This window comes from Lepidochelys kempii, chromosome 3 (assembly GCF_965140285.1).
Source record: "Lepidochelys kempii isolate rLepKem1 chromosome 3, rLepKem1.hap1, whole genome shotgun sequence".
Classification (NCBI taxonomy): domain Eukaryota; kingdom Metazoa; phylum Chordata; order Testudines; family Cheloniidae; genus Lepidochelys; species Lepidochelys kempii.
The window spans coordinates 148,569,016-148,584,900 of NC_136382.1; the positions used below are offsets into that span (position 1 = coordinate 148,569,016).

A 15,885-nucleotide genomic window follows, 5' to 3' on the forward strand; every position below is an offset into this window, starting at 1 on the left:
GGTGGCACACTACAAAGATTCTGCCTCAGAGTACTAGTTTTAGCCTTCACCTTTTTGGAATATGTTTGGCCTCAAGATGAAAACATTGTTGCAGCAGTGCTGGACAAGTACCTACTCCAAGTACTCTAAGTGCTGGACAAGTACCTAGTCCATGCTTTTCTTTTGCCTTTTCTCTCCCCCGGGCAAAACACTAAATTATTTATGATGTGCTAAGTGTACATATTTGCTAAAATACAATACCTAGATCTTTTTTGTGAGGTTACCACTAATTCAGAACTCATCAGTGTATATGAGAAGTTTAAATTGTTTCTTTTAACATGCCTTATGTTGCACTGGTCTACATGGAATTTCATGGGTTGCCACATTGTCTGGCTTTGATTGGTACTTCTGAAGTTCCTCAACACTCCTTAGGCTTGAGGAACCTAACTAGTACCTCACTGGCATATTTTGCCACCTCTCTATTCACCCTTAATTTCCAAATATTTAATATATTAAACACCAATCCTAGAACTTATCTGTAGGTTTCCTTTAAGCCCTTTCCATGCTGAAAACCAGACAGTTATTCCCTCTTTTTGCCTAACCCTTAACTACTTTTTAATCTATACCAAAACCTTACATCTCAGCTCTCTGCTGCCTACCTTTATCCCTTAAACACAAATGTGGTCAGGAAGAATTCACGTCTGAAGATGGCTGACAGGCATTTTTTCAAAAGCTTTTTTAAAGTTTAAATAAAATTTTTTGTCATTATTTAGTTAACCATTTCGAAGAATTGCAACAAGTTAGAGACAAGATTTATCCTTAGAAGAACTGTACTGGTTTGTCCTCTTGTATTGTGTTATATCAAGAAAGTCAAACTTAATTTAACAAAAATAATCCAAGTAATTTCAGATTATTTGAAAGGGGTTACCTCTTTCCACATGCATTGTTAGATGTTACAGATGTCCAATACTAGGCTCATTGATAAGTGTTAAGAAGAAGGCCAGCAGCTTTCACAAGGAATTTCCTTGTTACATTGCAGCTTAGTAAGGCCCCATGTATCTTGCAGTAAACTTGATCTAAATTCACTACAGCAAGGGCTCTTCATTTCTGCTGCACTCCAGTATAGTACAATGAAACATGCAGCTTCTTGTACCATTCAAACATTGCTCTTTGAATTTACAAGAAGCTTGTGCCTGAAAGGTTTTTTTTTGCGTATTCAATATTATTCATGCTCCAGAGCGCTTTACTTATTCCACCTTATCAGCAGATGAATAGAACCAACAACTTTATAAGATGAAATGAAAAGCAACTTCCTACTTCACATAAAATGTTCAGACAGCCATCTCAGGGAGGAGAGGTAACCAAGTATGGCACCACTCACCCACCATACACAAACAAAACACCTCTCAAACTCAACCCTCCTCCTGAAACTCTTGAGTCAAGAATCCAAAGTCAGCCTAGGACTTAGGGCTTCCAAGTCAGAGGACTAGAGATCTACAAGCAGCAGGGATCAGTACAGTAGATAACCCATTAAATGTATTTATCTGTAAACCACAGCAAAAACAAAACTTATGCCATTTGACAAAAGTGAAGGGACCCATACAAACTCCCTGCCGCCCTCCACATATCCGCAAATATACCCTCATCCTACTCTTGAGCAGCTCCTGCTCTCCCACTGCTACCTATCCCAATGTCTGTCAGTACATCTCAATCCTAACATCCTGCTATTCCAATCTAGGCATACTGAACAAAGACGGTCAGTTGTACCACACTCTGGGATGAATATTTGCTAAGGAGTACAGTAAGAAAAAAAATCATTTCACATGTAATTTAAATCAGGTTTCAACATGTGGAGAAAAATATTGTGGCAGCAGTTCTCAAATTATGGCTTGCAAAGGGTTCTTGCTTTCAGCTTGTGCTAGCTGCTCATTTACAGTGTCTTCTACGGGTAAATAAGCTCCTCACTACAGAACACTGATGCCTGTAGAAGCAGCTGGAGAAAGAGGAAATGAAAAGAAAAAAAGGAAGACAGGATTCAAATTATTTCTTCTCAAAAAAATGTAATTTGGCATTTACTAATTCACCAAGTACACTACTTGCAACAGGGATATTGTGGTGCAGAATGGAGATGTATGGAGTGGGAAACTGTTCATTAAATTCTCATACATTAGTCATCCATATGATGACAGGCTTTGAAAACCTCTGGACTAGGGCAGTAACCAAAAAGTGCCACTGAATTCCAATGCACAGTGTTTTTGACCCAGAAAGGTGAAGACTAAGCCCCCAGAAAAGTGGAGAGTAAACTTCACCCTCACTATGTTCAAAGTCACCATTAATATTCTGAAGCTAATCCTCCCCCTCACCTGCCGACAAACTCTGAACGCCATACAAAGCTGGCAAGAAAATGGATTTCTCCTTCTCACTGGAGATTTCAAAAAAGATACCAGGGAGTAGGATACTTCTCTGAAGAAACTGATACAAAGAAAGGAGGAAAAACAACATCTACTGACATTTGCAATCAGTTGCATTCAGAGAACGTATCATTGGAGGAACAGAAGCTAATACAGAAGGGAGACTGAATCCCAAGACAAGAGCATAGAACTCAAACAAAACCCAAACACAACTTTGAAAGGGTACCTCTATGATGTATGAAGACGACTTGAACAATCTCTCTCCCCCTGCCCCAGCTTGTGTTTTAATAATAGCAGGAATGCATAATATTGTCTTCTTTGGTTTTGTGTTGGGAGGCATTTTGGGAAGTGGAAGATAAGCAATTACAACAGATATAACATTTTAATTGAAGAGGAGAGGGTGATGACTCACAAAGGCTTCCTGTATTCAAAATGGTAAACGCTTAAGTGTCAATAAAAAATAGTTTTAGGCAGTTTAACTAAAAATCCTTTCCCCTAACAGCTTAATTTTCATTATCTTGCTGCTTTCTTGTGATGTCACCATTTACACTAGCTCTCCAGTTTTTCAGCCTAGATGGGACCTAAATTTCTCACATAAAAATAAAGCAAAAACTTTTGAAAAAAATTCATGCTTTTACACGCATTTTTTTAAAAAGCAAAAAGGGCACCAGTCCGTTTTTACCTTTGTAAGTCCACCTTTAAGAATAAAGAGTTACAGGCTGGCGTGGAGTAAAACAAGAAATATGAAATGGTAAGTTGCTGCTCCTTTCTGCTAACCTTGCATAATTCAGAACTTGATCAATTTCCCACTGAAGTCAATTGGAGCCTTTCTGCTGATTTCAATGGGAATTAGATCAAGCCTTTACTGGTCAGGCTTAATGGTGGAGATCTTACTTCTCTACTGCGGTCATATTAGTGTCTCTCATCACCTGAAGATGGTTAAAATGAAATACTTGTTTGAAATAAAACAATGAATATTTAGAAAAAATATATTTTTGATTACCATAAGTTTATTTTAAATGATTTAACAAATAAAAAAATGTTAGATTTATGCAAGCAAACATTTTAACGCTTTAATCTTTGACAAACTGTACAAATGAAAACCATCACACTACAGGTTTAATGGCTCAGGGACCATTCAGGGTGGGCATGTATGCGGCTGTGGCACACCGAGCGAGTCCAATTCCTGAGACCAGGGTTCAGATCTTCTGGTTCTTCAGAGCAGGGCAGCTGCTAAATGATTTAACACAAATAGTTACTGGATCACAATACAATGAAAGAAAGGCCATTTCAAATCATGTAAGTGACCTCAAAATGTCTGGTCCAGGTGTCAGGCCACGGAGCCTTACCGATTAGTCTTCTTCTTCAAAAGTGAGTTGACAGATTTTCTCCCTTGCTTAGTGAGGTGGTATCCACATGTGTTTATACAATACAGTATGAGACCATTTAAGTACAGGTGTAATACAACAGTAATTACAAACCACAGGACATGAAACAAAGTCAACTCTATTCACACTTTCTGCATTTCAAACAATGGGAGCAATCAAAATCATGCATTACATCTGAAATAAACTTTTAGTTTCAATTCTTCTGCAAGAGTGTCCGTTTCCTTAAGTTCTGAATGGGTTTTCTTGAGCTTGTCTCACAGACTAGTCATGGAATGTTACTGATGGAAACGTGTGAACTGGAAACCATCCAAAAATGGTAAAGAATAAAAGACAAAAAATAAACAAAAACAACCAAATCACACATTATGAGATTCCATTTTAATGGCAGAGTACAGAAAAGAAATTGGTGAAATTTCACAAGAAAAGCATTTTACACAATTCAGTATGTACAGAATAAAGTGTGTGTCTGGTTTTTGGTAAAACAAGTGTAAGCTTTAGTCAGTATCTACTGCAGGATGCAAAATACTCCCATATTAAACTGAAACAAAGAATATACATAACAAAGTCCCAGCACTGGCTCCTCAAATATTGAGACTGGCTGGGTCCATTTCAACCCACTGGGCTCTCTGCTGAGCTTTCAGCAGTTACTGAAACTAGCTTGTTAGTTTCCAAACTACCGTCAGCAGTTTTTGTCTTGCTCTGAACAATGCACAATCCATTGTCCCCTGAGCCACTCTCCTTTGCAGGTGTTTCCTTGAGCTCTGGGAGGACAGTTTCAATGCAGCCAGAAGCCTGGTTTTCCACACTGTCTCCATCACAGCTCAAAGATGGCATTTCAGCAATGTCTGCTGTGCTGTCTTTGCTCTCCTCCACTTGCAGAAGGATCTCAGAGATTGGAGGAATGCCCTGTATTTCTAGAACAGGCATGCCCACTTCGGCAGTGTCACTATTTGATAAGCGTGACTCAAGGTGTGGGACAGCTGTTTCAGAGATCAGGGTGCAAAATTTGTCTTCTTGATCACCAGAAGTTAATGCAACAAAATCAATAATTTCTGGTTCATCCACTGGATGCTCAATGCTCAGTTCACTGGTTTTGCTGGGCTCCAGCCCGATGGATGCAATGGTTTCTAATTTGGGGAGATCTTCAGTATCCTCATTTAGAATTCCTGCTGTTAGGATACCAAGATGTTCACGTTCCACTTCAATGTCCCCCAAACTGAAATCAATGCTTTCTAACTCCAACTCTGCTTTCAGGATGGGAGTGTCACTAGGTTTCACATCTTCTGGCTTTAAGGAATCTTTCTCATTTTCCATATTAAAATTTAGCGTGAGAGTTTCTGATTGTTCAAAGCTAAATTCTGAGTAAGTGGTGTTAAGGTCAAAGTCATTAGCTGCTGAGGTACTTAAGACCTCTTGGTTTATTTCTGTGTGGGTAAGGGTCCCTCCTCCAAGATGACCCACACTGAAGTCTGCTGGTAGAGCATCTAGTGGCTCTTGAACCATATCAGACTGAGCACTAGAAAAGTCAACACCTCCTATTTCTAATGCATCTTTCTCTGCAGTAAAATTCCCTAACTTTATATCTGATTCAGGGCCCCTCAATGTATTATTTTCAACATCATACATTAATTCTAGGCTGGAATTGGGTTCAACAGTGTTTGCAGTGCAGGTGCTGACTAGCTCTGTGACATCCTGTTCCTGGTGGTGGATGTCTAACGTCGCACAGCTTGAATGTTCATGCCTGAGCTCTTCTTGTACCACTAATATGCTATTTTTCATTTCTACATTGGTGAGACACGTGACAGGGACACTGACTTCATTAGAACCATTGTTTATTTCTGGATTATCTACTGTTTGAGTATATAGTAGTTCCTGACTACTTTGTGACTGAGAACTAACCAAGATGACCTGTTTGTTTTTATTACTAGTTTGAGAGGAGTCCAATTCACTTGGGCATTTTGCTGTCAATTCTGAAACCCTATTTTGGATCTCTGAAGTCTGGAGGGCTTCATCAATGACTGCTGACTGAGACCTTTCCAAGACTACATTTTCCAGTTTTATACCTCGTAAGGAAGCATTATGTTCTATCATTATCGCTACTGAAACTTTTTCCTCACTGACTTTATTTGATGTGTCTAGTTGTTCAGGAACCAATTCACCCTGAACATATGGCAACTCTGGGCTGTCAATTTCTGTATTAGTTTTATGGCTGTCATCACTTAATTTTTCCTCTGTTAAACTGGGATCTCCCACCTTGTGGATTTCATTGCATCTTTCAGGTAACTGATTCTCTGGGTGCCTGAGACTAAGTTCAAACTGAGCTCCTGTTAACTCTGAGTCTTCCATCTCTATATCTTTTTCAGAAGCATTAGATATATCTGCTTTGGCATCCACAGTACTGTCTCTCTTCTCCTCTCTGGTTTTCCCTTGGACCTCAATTATTTGTGGATCTTGGGATTCCTGGCAGACCTCTTGTTCTCCACTTGTTCTACCCATGTCTCTCATTTCTATAGATTTCTGGATATGGGTGACGGTTTTAATTTCTGACAATTGTGTGACTGACATTTCTGGTATCTGAGGCTCTGGCAGTTTCTTACTAATTTCTGCCTGATCAATAGTTTCCATTTCTAACTCATTCTCCCAGGGAACTGAAGCACCTGCTGCTTGATCTTTAGACTGCGCGATTTCCTCCTCTTTGGATTTAGCCTGAAAATCTGATGCAAGAACATTTTGGGATTCATAGCTCACCTCCCCCTGAACTCTGTTTGGGATTTCAGTGCTCTTTTCTGTATAGGGTGTTGAAGTCTCCTGGACTTCTATTTTCTCAGGTTCTGAGGCCCCCTCATCTGAGTAGACCTGACTAACCTCTGAGTAAGTAGCTATATTTTGGAAAGTTTCTTTCATGGAAGATGGACTGCCACTTGGTTTAGAGTTTGCTGGCATATCTATGCTTCTCTCTGTTTTTGCTATGTTAAAGTTTTCTCCATTTGGAACTGGGGAACTTGCAAGTTTGCTGTCAGATGAATTCTTTCCACCACTACTGTAGAATATATCATAGAGGTCTTTAGCATTTGCTGTGGCCAGACAAGAGTTCCGTTTCTCTATTTTTTTAGCCTGGTCACTAAAAGCAGTAGAAGGTGGTGGTGGAGGGGGGCGCACTGGCATTGCCAGCATTTCCTGGTCACTCTCAGATACCCCTGGCGCCACTTCATCTGCTAGGATGACTGCTGCCTGTTTAGCTGGGGGTGGAATTGAGGGTGGAGGGGGAGGTGGCTTCTCAGAGGATTCATTCTTCTCTGGCACTTTCATATCTTCCTGTGTCCCTTTCAAAATTACCTCCTCTCCCCCAAATGCTTTTGAGATTATATCTGGAGGCAGCAGAACATCTGCATTGGATTCTTTCACCACGGGTAGTGGTTTGGTGGTGGCACCAGAGGATTTTATAGACAAAAAAGTGTTTAAAGGTGCTGGCTTGCTTACTGTTGCAGTTGCAGACTTCCTGAAAATCATGGTAGGGACTGGCAGATTGGGTCGAATTTTTGCTTGTGTTGAAGTGGAAGCGACTGGCGTCCAGGGGCTAGTGTGTGGTATAACGGTCTTCCCAGAGAGCTTAATTTCAATGGGCTTAGCATGGGGTTTCCCAGATTGAGACTTGCCCTCCTCCTTATCTTTACTTCCTTCAACACTCTCCTCCTTTGGGGGAGCTGCAACTGCTCCTGGATTTTTATCCTCTCTCTCATTCTTTTTCCAGCTGAACTTTCCAAAGGAAGATTGAGTTGGCGATTCCTTTTTTGAGTCCTCTTTCTTCTCTTCCTTCTTTTCTTCCTTCTTCTCTTCCTTCTTCTCTTCCTTCTTTTCTTCCTTCTTCTCTTCCTTCTTCTCTTCCTTCTTCTCTTCCTTCTTCTCTTCCTTCTTCTCTTCCTTCTTCAATTTAAGCTTAATACCAAGTTTCCGTCCAGCAGTATCCATTTTGCCCTGAGTACTACTGGTTTCACTAACCCCTTCTCCCAGCTCTGGAGTGCTCTTTGTTTCTTCTTTTTTTGCCACTTTTGCCTTCTTCTCATCTTTCTCCTCTTTTTGCTTTTCTCCCAGTTTCCTTTTCATCTCATTCTGCCGCCTGCGCTCTGTTTCCAGGACCACAGCCAACCCAGCTTGACGGTCCAGGTTTCTCCTCTCTTCATAAAGTGGATTCTCATCCACATGTTTCTGTGAAAAGAAATGGCACAATCTCAGCAGCTGTTACTAAAGAAATAAAACTTTGCTCTGGAACGGTTCTGACTTGTTAGATTTGCCAGTTCAACACTATTAGGAGAAGAGAGATCTTCTTCCTGCCAAGAAACAGGAAATAGGGGTTTCACGCCCAGAATTCTGCAACTCAATGCTAAGAAAACATTAAAATTAAATCCTATATTCTACGGAAATGTTTGAAAGTCAGCACTGGGATTAAAGCCTGACTTCAATACCACACAGATGAACGAGCCTCTATATAAGCTAGTAAATTCTATTTCTTGCTCTTAGTGTGTTTAATTTGTTCAGTCGTAAATGGTCACACTACTCAACCATGAGGCAAGTATTATTTCAAAGGGAAGGAACAGAGAGAATCAGAAGCTAACCAAGGAATGGCTCACTGCCAGTACCCCAGGTACCAACCTTGTATTTCTCATTGTGGGGATGACTTTTCACATGTTGCTCTCCTGAGATTTGATCTCCAAAAAATTCATGACAGAGCTGGCAATAATATCCAGTGATGGGAATCAGAAACTCAGAGCCTGAAAAGGCAAAAGAAAATATAGAAATAAAACAGAAGAAAATGCCTAACCTTTAATAAAAGCCAAAAAAAAAAATCCATGACAGGTACCAGTGATGTAGAACCTCCAGCAATGTTCCTATTCATGCTCCTGGAATTGGACAAACTATTCTTTACACTTCCAGTATGGGAACTTGCACTATCGGGAATACTCCTTAGATTTAACACATCTATCTTCAGCATCATGGCTGGGAGAATTATTTTCAATTCTTTCCCTCATCCACTACTATTTCTTAAAATATTAAACTGCTAGTGCTTGTGCTTTTTGTCTGCTTTCTCATCTCCAACACGAAGTCCACTCAAATACTAATCACCACCTAAAACTACAAAGCCTTCTAAAGGAAAGCACTGAAAATCCACAATGCATGCCTGGGGAAAAAAGGCAACTTTCTCAATAAAGCTTAATTCATTGGGTCTTTGTGCCCACAGGAAACCACCTACTGTAACCTAACATACAGCAGATCCTTCCTCCAGTGCCATTATCCAACACACCAGATTGAGAAGATTATACACAAGTCAGTAAATCAATTCCTAGCAGGATTGTTAAGTACATCACTTGTGTGCAGTAGTATTTTTTGATCCAAACATTATACCTTCCCAATTCACTATAAATCCTTTCCTCTGGTCTCTGTCACTTGAACCCAACAAGTTTACATCAGAGGCCTCTCAGGGGCAATTCCCAGGACCAAAGCAAATATATAAAGGAAAGTTACAGGCTTCAGAGCAGCTAAAATACTAAAGTCCCCCAAAACACTAAATTTTACAACCTTTTTCTTACTCCCACTGTTTCAGCAGCAGATCTTAGAACGTCTGGAGAGAAGGAAACAAACCACCTAACGCTTAGAAGAAGCAACCACCACAAAAGTCAAATGTTAAAAACAGCTTATGTTTCCCTACAATCTCACTCCATGCTCTTTTAAACTTGATAATCAGGTAATGAAACATTCCCACCTAACTTGGAATGGTTACCATACTCCTCCCATACATAGCAAGGTTTTACACACTATCTAGAACCACAATCAAAACCATTGGACTTCCTCTCCCAGAGCAGCTGGAACCTGCTGGAGGGCAGATCAAGATCATATGTAGGAGAAAAGGAAGTAAAGTTACCTTTGGCGGGAACCGTTATCTTATCAATGCGTTTTACGAAGTCTTGTTTGGCCTCACTCTGGGTCTTCGAAGCCCAAGGTCTGTTGTAAGGATCCAGGGTCTATTTGCATAGTGACAGAGGCATACAAGCTCATTCATTACACTAACAAGTCAAATACACCCTTCTTGTTTTTTCTTTTTACATCACTTTAATACAGTGAGAACCAAAATCAGAATACAAATATGTACACGAACTATGTTCTATTCCCTTTCCCCTTCCCTCCTTGTGATTTGTTATAAAGAAAATAACCTGTGAAAAGGTAACAGATAAATCAAATCAACAAGTAGGTGGTGTTTGAAATGCAAATTTTAAAAACTGGTGCCCTACTGAACTAGATACAAAAGCCCCATTTACGCTCATAAACAAGTTACACAAACTGCTGAAGCTTTACATTAAGCAAATTACATTAGGCAATTGCTCTTGAGTTCAATATCACTTTAGGCTCTCTTGCAAAGGATAATTTTGTGACTGATACTTCAGTGTGTAATTCCTTATAACATGAAATCTACTTAATGAAGGAGGCTTGACACATACCTGTCTGTGTTTCTTATTGTGCATGTGTGTAAAAAAGTCAAACATGGTCCCACAGATGGTATTGCAGTCTTTGCACCAGTGGTTCCCTGCATCATAATATTCATAAATATTGGCCAACTGGAAAGGATGCTTGGACGACTGAGAAGAGGATTCTGCAGGCTTGGGACTTTTACCTCTGGACTTTTCATTTGTTGTTTTTGATTCCTAAATGGAACACAAGGAAACGTTTCTTTAAGACATGGAAGGACACACGATGTGTTGGAACTCAAAACCTGCCTCCAGCAGAGACCATACACACACAAAAAATATATATCACCTGCTAGTCAACGCTCAGGCTAAGTCCACCGTTTCAGTGAGCTGGCACTGCAGACTCAGATGCTGTGTGGCCAATGAAGAGCTTCCAATAAGATTCCCAGATGTAATGGCTAGATAGTAGGTATGTAATTAAGGAACCAAATGAGCAAATACCCCCAGGGTAAGCATCCTCCCCATTTTATGGGGTAAGTGTATGTACCCGAGTGGTGCCAGTTAGGAGTACCAGCTAAACATTGCCAGGAATATCTAAAAAACTCCCTACTGCCATACTGCGGTTATTGTAAAAATAACTTGGATGGAAACAGAATAAAAAGAAATTGAATCATTTAACTCAAAACTATTTAACAGGCAAAGAACAACACCCTGCAAAACTAAACAAGCGCCTTGTATTTTCCAACAGGCTCATGATTTCTAAGGAGCCAAAAAGAAGCCTCTTTTACCCAAGTTTATGTGATACAACGTGTCTCTTGTGCTCAGATACATCCTGGAATAGACGCTAGCGCTTTACGCTTTGAAGTCTATGCTAATGGACACTGACCTGTAAAGGCCAAAGTCATACAGCAGAAGACTCCCACCATTTTTAAAAATAAACAAAATGAGTATCTGAGGTACAGGTGAAAATCTGAGAGTGAAAAAAATCAAACAATACCCAAGAGGGACATAAGATTGAGTCAGCTTGTTGGCTCAGACAATGACCTGTAGATATTGCCATTTAGTAAATACCGAGTTTGTGCTTTACATTCTGATTGGGTGAAACAGCATCATAGGACCATTTCTAATCTGTGCAACTGTCTCAAAAATTAACATTTTAAGGTAACTGAGATGGCACAAAGCATGGATCTGTTGCACCATCTCCAAGTTATTCAGTTCCCAGTGTCGAACAAATCCAACTATATGACCACTCCATATCTTCTCATTAGTGATCCCTACTTGAAGTTCTCTTTGATAATAGAGCCGGAAGAGATCTACACACCTAGTGGCTACTTCCATAACTACTGACTGCTCAGGAACAGAGTGAACATAGCATTCTCTCATCCAGAGAATGTACAGGGCAACAAGTGATTGGTCAAAAGAACAAGGAAGTGTATCCATTGTATCTAAGAAGTGGGATTGCTTATGCTGTTAATTTTATATACACTCTCATATTTGGGGTCCTACAAGGCATTTTGTATGGCAGGGACAGACCCCAATAAGTCACATCCCTTTGGAATGATCATATTGACCCAATGACAGATGGCAGTCACTTCTCACCTCCTTTTATGCTTCTTCGCTTGAAAGTGAGCAGCATGCAGATCACAGGATCTCTCTTCAAAACCAACAGAAACCGTAAAGGAAAAAAGCTCATGCAGGAGAGCAGCCTTATTAGGGCCTCTTGTTTAACAGGCAATACTGCAAAATTGGTGCTTCACTTCTTTACCACTAGTATTATGTTTCAACTTCCATATTTGCAATGGGTTTGTGCCACCACACACTGACTATCCAGTCTCAGCAGACAGATAGATTGTAAAATATTGCCACAGAGACAGATACACTCATGCCATGGAGAGTTTGTTTCAGCCCTGCCCAAGGCCAAGAAAAATGTTCAGAATCCTCATGTCAGATTAGAAAAGGTCACAACCAATTTTTCTCTTTTTCTTTTTATTAAAAAGCTACCAATCCGAACTCCTAGGTGAATCTAAGAGATTAACCCCAGTATTCCATGTGCCTGTAAGAATATACCAGCTGTTCCTGGTGAGGGTGTAGAATTTTCCAAATTAAAATGAGCAACCATTAAAGGAAATCAGTTGACTATGAGTATACAGAGTACAAACAACATAAGACAAAGTAATAAGAGTGGAATGCTCCATAGTCTGAACTGTCGCAACCCCACCAACCCCTTTGCAAAATACACAATATGGTCACACCTACAAAACAAAACAAATTTATGGTGAATACTATCTCCCCTCCAAATATATGTTACCCATTCAGAAACTAGGTTCATACGTCTCCCAAACATATACACCCCTCTTCAGAGGCTGTTGTACATGTGACCTACATAAAAGTTTTAGGACTGTCCTCTGGAATGTAGGTAATCTATTCTGGGGTTATTGTTACCCCTTTAAATGTAGAGAGCCCATATGAAGAGTGGTGGCATTCCCCAAAAGTGAACAGGCATGTATGTATGTGTGCACCAATAATGTCATATAAAAATGTTAGCTTAATAAGTCTTGCCCTGATCTCCTAGTGAGTGGCTGGGAACAGACACCTCCTCAGTGCCCTCTTCTCAAAGAGGGGAAATCGTTTTTCACCCAAGTCTAAGATTTTACCTTATTGGAAAAGGGCGTTTTCTCCAGACCTTTTGCATTCTCTGACTTGCTGTTTTTTTCAGTGGATTCTTTAGTTTCCATGGATGGTTTCCGGGGTTTTTCAAAAATGTTTATCCCCAGGATCTGGGCTACTTTGTCAAGCTCAGATTGCTTCTTCTCTGCTGCATCAGACTCCTTGTGCAGCTCAGAAATCTCCTTCATAATGTTTTCTTGCAGCCGGTTCACCTCTGCTAGTAAAGGGTCTTTGTGCCCATCCTTCTCCCGCCTTTTCTTCCGCAGCATCTCCCCTGAGCCAAATGAGGAGGTAGAGGAGTAGGAAGCGCAAGAGGAAAATCATGTTAAAACATGTACAATTATTCCAGTCAGATAATTAACTGTTAAATTTATAAAATATCTAGGAAATATCTAGGTTAGAGTTTTTGACCAGAAAGGAAAGAAGGATGAAGCTGAGCTCTTGGGAAATAGCCACAATGGAGTCAGCTCACACCCCAAGAGAGAAACTTAAATTTCCCTCTTACTTTTGAGCAAACAAGCAGTCCTTGGCTTTCCCTGCATTGCTCCACAAATGGATCTCAAACTCTGTCCTGAAGGACACTTTTTCCTGGGATGAAGGAAGAATTCAATCTTTTGTTGGTTAAACAAAAGTTTGAAATTACCCAAAAATATGTTTGACTCTGTTAAGAGATTGCTTGCACTGTTGTTGTATCCATGTTGGTTCCAGGATATGGGAGAGACAAGATAGCGAGGTAGTATCTTGTACTGGACCAACTTCTGTTGGTGGAAGGTACTAACTTTCAAGCTACACAGAACTCTTCTTCAGGTCTGGGGAAGGAAATCAGTGTCTGCACTAAATACCGGTTAGGATAGATTGTAATTGTATTTAGTTCAGACACTCGGATTTCTTTCCCCAGACCTGAAGAAGAGCTCTGTGTAGCCAAAAGCTTGTACCTTCCACCAGCAGAAACCGGTCCAATAAAAGATACTACCTCAACTATCTTGCCTCCCCAAAGAGGAATTTATCCTCTCTCTCCAGACTAAATTTAATAAAAACAAGTAAGTGAAGGGTAAATTGACAGGCCCCCATTTCTGCTACATTAACACACTGCAATGTACAGAGTGAAGTAAATTTAATTTGTCAAGTTGCTCAATGGCACATTTCAGAAAGTTGGGCACAAGTCGTGGCCTACATACTTTGGGTCACTACAGAGAGATTCCAATTCCAAAGACATGTAAGCAACTGCTGGTTACAGAATGGCTGTTTCATTTGCCTACACGCACGATGGTAATGTTACAGTCACTGCTTTCAAAAAAAATTCTGGGGTGCCTGGGTGGGAAAACATTATATCTCATATTCTAGACTATTATTCTGATCTGTACTCATATTCTAAACTATTATTTCTGATCTGTACTTATTCTGATCTGTACTATGACATAGGGCCTCTGGAGTACATCCTGAGAGAAAAGGGAAGGAGGAGAAGAAAGCAATAGTACCTTGTTGTTTACGTAGCCTATCTAATTCAGTCTTGAGATAATAGAGCTTCTTCTGTCTTGCTTCTCTGTCATTCTTCAGTTTCTCTCTCTCTTCTATGACCTAAAAAGATTGGGAAGAGAAGGGCATGAAACTCCCATCTCCTTCCAGCACAGATAAAGCAATACTGCAAAAGTGATTGCTAGGACCCCTTTGCAGTTCATTGGATGTCAGTCACTTATTCTAATCACTGTTCTCAAAATAATCTTTTGCTGTTAACTTTTTAATATAATAAACAAATCCACTTTTTTTTTCGCATTTTTGAGTTACTTTTTGTATCTGTGTCAATTTTTCAATCCAACGAAAACCCAAGAAAAAAGTCACCACTATATCTAGACTTGAACTGCATTAATTCTTGTTGCTGCTACTGCACTGGTAAATGCAGTTATTCTCAGAAAATCTAATTTAACTTTTTAAAGAATTCAATCACCAGTAAGTTATGGGAGAGAGTACAAGGCTCATGCTAATCTACTGCAAGCCAGTGACATCTATTTGTAGAATATAGCCTTTTGGCAGAGAATAAACTAAATCCATTAGCTTACAAATTCTTTTTACATTATGACTGGGATTTTCAAAAGCACTCAGGTGTTGGCCTACTGACTTCGCTGAGTGCAGTTAGTCCAGTGTAGAGCCCTTTTGAAAATCCCACGCTATATCTTCACAGCATGCACACTTCAACGAAAACAAATGAAAAATGGACTGCCAAGCCCTACATCTGGCTTTCACTACTTACACTCTCCTTGGATTTAACCATTTAGTTTTTGTTTCAGTGCTACCAAACAGTTTGTAATGCTCTATGTTTTGAAACACAACTGACATCTGTTGAGTCCCTGGATGCTGTCAGCTTCTTGTATAACACAGACAGAAATGGGGACTGGGGAATTCATAGCGCCTATTTTCAATGTAAATAGGCTTCCATTTAGAAAACAATGTTCCTGTTCTAAGGAAAACATTTACAATGAATTTGGAAGCTTTTTTCAGCTTCCCCTCATCCCCTCCAGCTTTGTTTTTTAAACAGACTCACCAGGTTTTGTTACCTAGGAGAATCTGGCAGCATACAAGGACCCTCTAAGAGGGTAACACTGGTCCCTCCCGTACAAAAACAAAATGGGATACAAATTAACATTAAGGAGTCTTAATGTTGTTGTAACCATAAAGTGCTGAAAGGACACCATCAGTTTGACAACCAGTCAAATTTTAAGAGTGAAGTATTTTCAGGTCCCCCTAACAATCAAAGTTTTATGCTACTATACTTTTATTCTAGGAGTGCTTTATCAGTAGGAATATCGGTACTTTATGCCGGCAAAGAACTCCTAGTGTGGATGCAGCCATACCAGCAAAGCTGTGCTTTATTCCAGTACACTAAGACCCTGCCCCAACAAGCTGGTAAAAGCATAGTTTTGCCACTATAACTGCATCAACACTAGGGGCTTCTTTCAGTACAGCTATGTCAGCCAGGGATCACTC

The 15,885-nt window shown here is 40.0% G+C and overlaps 1 protein-coding gene across 1 annotated transcript in view; it reads right to left on the reverse strand.

The window, feature by feature from the left end:
- Nucleotides 1–583: 583 nt before the first annotated feature.
- ZNF318 (zinc finger protein 318) overlaps nucleotides 584–15,885 on the reverse strand; it is a 36,176-nt gene continuing 20,874 nt past the window's right edge. Inside the window, exons 5-10 of the mRNA XM_073338440.2 lie at nucleotides 14,382–14,481; nucleotides 12,891–13,177; nucleotides 10,270–10,473; nucleotides 9,696–9,795; nucleotides 8,429–8,547; nucleotides 584–7,984 (exon numbers count right to left, since the gene is read on the reverse strand). Coding sequence (XP_073194541.2) covers nucleotides 4,388–7,984; nucleotides 8,429–8,547; nucleotides 9,696–9,795; nucleotides 10,270–10,473; nucleotides 12,891–13,177; nucleotides 14,382–14,481 — 4,407 coding nt within the window. The 3' untranslated portion in view covers nucleotides 584–4,387. The remainder of the gene's footprint in view (nucleotides 7,985–8,428; nucleotides 8,548–9,695; nucleotides 9,796–10,269; nucleotides 10,474–12,890; nucleotides 13,178–14,381; nucleotides 14,482–15,885) is intronic.